This window comes from Salvelinus sp. IW2-2015, unplaced genomic scaffold, assembly GCF_002910315.2.
Source record: "Salvelinus sp. IW2-2015 unplaced genomic scaffold, ASM291031v2 Un_scaffold2112, whole genome shotgun sequence".
In the NCBI taxonomy this organism is placed as follows: domain Eukaryota; kingdom Metazoa; phylum Chordata; class Actinopteri; order Salmoniformes; family Salmonidae; genus Salvelinus; species Salvelinus sp. IW2-2015.
Window position 1 is genome coordinate 149371 of NW_019943450.1, and position 6908 is coordinate 156278.

At 44.5% G+C, this 6908-nt stretch overlaps 1 protein-coding gene across 2 annotated transcripts; it reads right to left on the reverse strand.

The window, feature by feature from the left end:
* Nucleotides 1-2751: 2751 nt before the first annotated feature.
* Nucleotides 2752-6146, reverse strand: LOC112072979 (protein c-Fos-like). 2 transcript variants are annotated; one of them, XR_011476412.1, is made up of 4 exons: nt 5842-6146; nt 4926-5141; nt 3923-4756; nt 2752-3824 (listed from the first exon to the last, which is right to left on the reverse strand). XR_011476412.1 is itself a non-coding variant. In XM_024140347.2 (3 exons), the coding sequence occupies exons 1-3, from the start codon at nt 5974-5976 to the stop codon at nt 3986-3988; spliced, it is 1122 nt and encodes a 373-aa protein (XP_023996115.1). In that variant the 5' UTR covers nt 5977-6146; the 3' UTR covers nt 2752-3985. The 2 variants fall into 2 exon arrangements, 1 of the variants encoding a protein (XP_023996115.1); XM_024140347.2 differs by having other exon boundaries at nt 2752-4756.
* Nucleotides 6147-6908: the final 762 nt, after the last annotated feature.

Genomic DNA, 6908 nt, shown 5'->3' on the forward strand with positions numbered 1-6908 from the left:
CAGGCTACCTGCCACCTGTAATGATAAGGACGCTAGGCTACCTGCCACCGTAATGATAAGACGCTAGGCTACCTGCCACCTGTAATGATAAGGACGCTAGGCTACCTGCCACCTGTAATGACTGGGACTGCGCCACAGAATGGACTCCAAAGTCAAGTATAGCATAATCAACCTCCTACTCATCAAGGTACAGACCAGGGTTGGGTCCGTTGCATTTAAATTCCAGATCAATTCAGGATGTGCACTGAAAATCCATTCTCTTTAATGCTTTTCAATTGGGAAAACTGGAATTGATTTACTACTGAATTGATTGACTGGAATTGAAATGATTGACCCCAACCCTGGTACAGACTTCTAGAGCAATCTGAGCTTGCAACTCTGTTTCCTAATCCATTTTTTCTGGCTTTTGTTACTTTTTGTTTAGTTTATTTTATTGTTTTTATAAATGCTTGAGTAACTCTCTGCTGTCACTAGTTTCCATATGAATGAAGAGACATTCCTACAGTGTACCAGACTGTGTGGTCTGCATACCTTAAAAAGACCAGAATCAGAGGGGACTAGAGTACGCTTGTGGGTGTATGAATAATTCAATAAAACATAGCTTTGCTCTTAAAACAGAAGTCTTCTTACCCAGATCATCACTCTAGTTCACTGTTATATCTATCTGCCTGTGCCCTACTCTGTCCATTATGCCCAGACTAGAGACATATGTAGAGGTTTCTCTTTCAAATGCAGCATTTAAAATATAGACCAACAGCAGCCACATTTTCTTGAGAACTTTCTTTCTCTTGTTCTAATGTTACACAGGGCTCTCCTACCCTGTTCCCGGGAGCTACTGTCCTGTATGGTTTACACCAGGCTCTCCTACCCTTTCCCAGAGAGCTACTGTCCTGTATGTTTACACCAGGCTCTCCTACCCTTTCCGGAGAGCTACTGTCCTGTATGTTTACAACCAGGGCCTCCTACCCTGTTCCCGAGAGCTACTGTCCTGTATGTTTACACCAGGGCCTCCTACCCTGCCCGGAGAGCTACGGTCCTGTATGTTTACACCAGGCTCTCCTACCTACCCTGTTCCCGGAGAGCTACTGTCCTGTATGTTTACACCAGGGTTCTCCAACCCTGTTCCTGGAGAGCTACTGTCCTGTATGTTTACACCAGGGCTCTCCTACCCTGTTCCTAGAGAGCTACTCTCCTGTAGGTTTACACCTGGGTTCTCCAACCCTGTTCCTGGAGAACTACTGTCCTGTATGTTTACACCAGGGCTCTCCTACCCTGTTCCTGGAGAGCTACTGTCCTGTAGGTTTACAACAGGGCTCTCCGACCCTGTTCCTGGAGAACTACTGTCCTGTAGGTTTACAACAGGGCTCTCCAACCCTGTTCTGAGATGTTCCTCAGATCTGTCCTGTTTACAAAAAATAAAATGCATATTACCAAGAAACCATTTCAGGCTATCAAATTAGAGTAGCTAGACTGTCTGAATATCTTTGCTGGCATATCTACTGGAAAAGTTGACAGACTTTAGAAAAGCAAGCAATAACTAAATGTAATGAATAAGACTCAAAATCCTTTCAATCTTTTACCCAGATTTTAGCAGAGACGCATATTTTGTTTCTTAATAAAGAACCACAAGTCAGGATACAGACAGCTCAAAAGGTATGCTTAGATATGCAATAATATATATATATATAGCATTAATAATGATTATGGTTCTAGATTGCAGGAAAAAAAGCTGTTTCAGGTGTTTGAAAAATGCTAAATTCTCCAATTTACTTAAGGGGGCATACCCCCCCAGACCCGTGCCCCCCCAGACCCACTTCCAGCCATTCTCACATACCTTGAGCCCCCTCTGATTTTTATGCAACACATTACATAAATCCCTTTTAGAGGGTCAGAATTAGACCTAAACATTCTGCAGGTGGACTTGGACTAAAATCCAGTCGTTTGATCATGCGAAATCTGTAACTGTTGTTGCGCTAATATTATCCGACATGGCACGTTGAGTTCCTGACTGGGACCTATAGATATTTTAGAGTAGTAGGCTAGGCTGTAGTTATATCAAGCAGACGTGCATTTAGTCCTGACTGTAGCCTAAAAAGCATGAGCTTCTTAAATGAGTGAAGAAATATTAGAAAATAGACCATCTACATGGTCCGACATTATTTAGCTAGATTCCTAATAAATTACCTCCAAATGCAGTTTCCTGTATACATGCATCTCTTGCCCAGAGAGAGGCTATCCCTAGTCGCCTAACGCATGAGGGAAGATGTCAATCTTCACCATTTTAGTGACAAAGTTGCTGGAGCAAATAGATTGTAAAGTGCAAAATAATTGATTGACAATGCGATTGAACTTCATGCGCAAAAGTATGTTCCAGAAATCATTTCTGCCGTGTTGGTTGAGGCAGCAATATCTATATTTGGGCACGGAAAAGAACGTCACAGCGACTGTTGCCAAGTTAGAAGAAGAAAAAAATTACGCTTAAGCACGCACAGACGTCAGAGCGCTCTGACGTGGAGTCAACCTTGGCAACAGAGCTATGGAACAATAAATACACAGTGCACGTAGAGGTGTAGACCACTACGTTCCTAATGGACAAATTTGAGACAATTGTGTAACTGCCCCCTATAGAAAACCATTCACTTTCATAGTCTATATAAAGTGTAATTAGTTATACATTTCAGTGCAAAATTGATGATTTGTCTGTGTGTGTGTATGTATTTCTTTAATAGAAGGTAAGACGTGAATAAATAATTTAATCTTTTTATTCGTTCAGTTTATTATTAACGTTTTTCCAAAGGTTCAGTTTGCTTTGTAGTATAAAAATAATTAGAAATTTCACAACATCAAAAAAACTAACGTTTTCATAGAAAACTTTCATACTAGGATAGACCAACCAGACAAGCACATCATGATTGTTAAATATCACACACGTACAAGAAGCTCACATTCCATCAACCAGAAAACAAACAGGTCAAGATAACGATAACTAGGCTCTGAACACTGAAACACAACTTTGTTATCTAGCACCATAAAATCAACAACTATTTTGTAAACCCAAACTATTGTTTTATTAGTTAAACATGCTTTAAAATCAGCTACATAGTTGAAAGAGGCAAGTGATAGCCCATTATAGACCATACAAAACAAAGGTAAACAAATATATTTTGCTTCCTGGTTTTGTGCGTCCCAGTCTATATCTCTGCGATCATTCTGCACAGCCACCACATACTGGTACTGTACATGAGGAAATGCTAAATGTGCTCTAGAGGAAATGGTGTTGTGGGGAAGAATGTAAATCAAAAATGTCACCCAAGTGCACTACTTTAGACCAGAGCCCTATGGGACTAGTGCACTACTTTAGACCAGAGCCCTATGGGATACCTTATGGACCCTGATCAAAAGCAATGAAATATATAAGTCATAGGGTGTCATTTGGGACACAGCTACGGTTCTCCTGCTCACAGGGCTAGGAGTGTAGGGGAGCTCAGGGACTACGGTTCTCCTGCTCACAGGGCTAGGAGTGTAGGGGAGCTGAGGCGACTACGGTTCTCCTGCTCACAGGCTAGGAGTGTAGGGGAGCTCAGGGACTACGGTTCTCCTGCTCACAGGGCTAGGAGTGTAGGGGAGCTCAGGGACTACGGTTCTCCTGCTCACAGGGCTAGGAGTGTAGGGGAGCTCAGGGACTACGGTTCTCCTGCTCACAGGGCTAGGGTATAGGGGAGCTCAGGGACTACGGTTCTCCGCTCACAGGGCTAGGAGTGTAGGGGAGTCAGGGACTACGGTTCTCCTGCTCACAGGGCTAGGAGTGTAGGGGAGCTCAGGGACTAACGGTTCTCCTGCTCACAGGGCTAGGAGTGTAGGGGAGTCTCAGGGACTACGTTCTCCTGCTCACAGGGCTAGGAGTGTAGGGGAGCTCAGGGACTTACAGTTCTCCTGCTCACAGGGCTAGGAGTGTAGGGGAGCTCAGGGACTACGGTTCTCCTGCTCACAGGGCTAGGAGTGTAGGGGAGCTGAGGGAGTCAGAGGATTGATCGTTGCTGCTGCTCCCTTTCTGTTGGGCTACGCCACAGGTAGGCAACGCCTCCGCCTCAGGATAGCTGAAGACGAAGGAAGATGTGTACGTGGTGCAGGATGGGGTGCAGGTGACCACAGGGGTGCACAGGGGCTCAAAGTCATTATTGGCTGTGCTGTAGAGAGGCTCCCAGTCCTGGGTGTACAGGGAGCTGGTCAGATCCACATCGGGCACCGACCGGGCCGTCTCCATCTCCGTCTTGGAGAGGAGAGACAGGGACTCCTCCAGGCAGGCTGTGTCCAGGTCGGCCATCTTGACGTCAGAGACGGAGATGGTGGACAGGAGGGGGCTGCTGGAGAAGATTGAGGCTGAGGTGGAGAGGTTGGAGCTGGCGGTCGACGGAATGGAGGTGAGGGGAGTCGCCGAGCAGACGGAGACCATGCTTTGAGGCTGGGGTGGGGACAGCTGGATGGAGACCCCGTAGGAGTGGGAGGGGAAAACAGTGTCCATATCAGAGGGGATCTTGCAGATGGGCTGATGGGCTGCCAGGATAAACTCCAACTTCTCCTTCTCTTTGAGCAGGTTGGCGATGTCGTTCTGGAGAGCGGACTTCTCATCCTCCAGCTCGTCAGTTTCACCCTGCAGAGTGTCGGTGAGTTCCTTCCTCCTGTTGCGGCACTTAGCTGCTGCCTGCTTGTTCCTCTCTCTACGGAAACTCTTCTTCGCCTCTTCCTCAGGAGAAAGCTATAGAAGAAAAAAAAAAAAGAAGAAAATGAATTCCCCGCTGTCTTTGAATGCAATGTCATCATTAAATCCTACATGCTGTTGTTCTCCATATTCAAAACCAAAGTGATGTAAATTAATCACTATACAATGCTTCTAGATCAGGTCTAAGATCAGTTAAGATATTTACCTGTTCCATTCTGGCTCTGCGCCCAGAGCTGTGGCCCTTGTTCCTCATGGCACTAGTGTAGGTTGGTGGGCTGACACTGTAGGGATGGACTCTGTGAGAAGAGGCCACGGAGGATACGAGCGGCTGGTCCATCCACTGCAGGTCTGGACTGGCAGAGACAGCCGTGACAGTAGGGATGAAGGAGCCACTGGACACTGAAGTCAGGTCTGTGAAGTCCTGTTCGAGAAAGAGGAGAGAATTCAGTCAGTACAGGAGCATTTCTATCCAGACAGGGTAGATTACTAGGGTGGGTGGGCGATGCTGCTGAAGCAATGCACAGCACCGCAGCATGTCCCTTCATGCATATGAATGAAGCCAGTCGGTCTATTAAAAAGCCATACGGTTTATAAATATCCCTCCTGATGTAAGCTATGACGCAGAACTTTTCTCTGGAGTTTCCTCGCTAAATGAATTACCTATAGGAGTATGTAGTGGTCAGTGTTGCAGAGCAGTACCGAGTCTGATGCTTTATTACGCGTCAACATCTAGGCTACTATCAGGAGACGTCATGCATTGTTATAGCCTAACATGTTATTGGTTTATCTAATAAAATTACAGTAAAAAAATAAATAAAAATGATTACTGTAATGTTAATACACTATAGTATCAGTACTTGACTTGTACTGAAATAGGTGCTGGTACTGGTTGTGTGCGCCGGTACTGTTTATAAAATGTATCAGCGGGAGCTCCACAATACCTTCGCGCTAATATTCTATAAGAAGTACAGGAACTAGCGTTGAGCTCAAACAATATTACATTTGGAGGTGCCAATCCTCGGCTCTGGTGAGCTCCTGCCCAAGTCAAGGGCTGACTAGTAGTACAGCTATCAATGACATTGTAACTAAGGCAATATGTCATTATTGATCGATCAACGTACCTGAGATTGGGGAGAGCCTATAGTGGAGTAAGATCCCGCAGGAGAGTTGTAGTAAGCCAGGTTGTCGCAAGCTGGAGAAGCGGTACTGCACCGGGAAGAGGAGTCACAATCCGTGTTGAAAGCAGAGTACATCATCGTTTCAGGAGATCACGAAGAAACTCGGCAAAATCCAAAAGCGTCGGCTAAAGTTGTCAAAGTCAGGTGATCCCTTTTTCAGGTTTGCTGTTGTTGATAGAGATCCTGTGTTGTAGTCTATTTCGTATCTTTGCGTTCTCTTTTTAGCTGCTAAAAGTTTGACTGCCAACTCTGACAGCTCGCAGGGTTTTTATAGTTTTCCACCCGACTGGCGAGGAAATACTCATGACGTCGGCATGGATCGTACCTCCATGATCAGCGCGACATAACAACAGTTTTTAAACATACTAAATACTAATTTTGACATTCGTAACACATTGCATAGTGTATAATAGTTCAAATATGTGATTTAACGTGCCTTTGTTGTGTGTTTATTGTATAAGATAAAAAAGTTAGAACATCGAAGTTACCATTCCCAAGAAATGGAATGTTCCAAAAGGAGATCCCGTCGACGTAATTTACCTTATATGGTGTATCCTGTTAAATGGGCGTGCCCTGCTTGGAAACACCAAAACTATCCTGAGATCAGCTACAATTGGCTGACAGTAGCATAACAGCATAACATTATCATGTAACGACAACCAGTGTTGGGGAAGCTACTCTGAAAAAGATACACTGACTACACCAAACCATAGGAACACCTTCATAATATTGAGTAGTTCACTACATCCAAACTACTTTGTGAAAAAGTATCATATCTAAATCTGCAATGTCATAGACTACAAATTGCAAGAACAGATCACTCTGGAGTCAGACGTTAATAACAGAATGTGTAATTTAGCCTATTAAACACATAAACTATGTTTCAAGTGAGAATTAATTGCAAGTTTTAATGTCACGTGCACAAGTCCAGTGAAAGGCCTTTCTTGCCAGCTCTTAATCCAACAATGCAGTAATCAGTATCAATATAACACAACAAAAAACACACGGTT

Excerpts from the sequence above, each read along its gene's own strand:
- LOC112072979 (XM_024140347.2), bottom strand. The coding sequence starts at position 5,976 with ATGATGTACTCTGCTTTCAACACGGATTGTGACTCCTCTTCCCGGTGC. Across the intron at positions 5,142-5,841 it reads TAGGCTCTCCCCAATCTCAG|GACTTCACAGACCTGACTTC; the intron begins GTACGTTGATCG and ends TTTCTCGAACAG. Across the intron at positions 4,757-4,925 it reads GCAGAGCCAGAATGGAACAG|CTTTCTCCTGAGGAAGAGGC; the intron begins GTAAATATCTTA and ends TTTCTTCTATAG.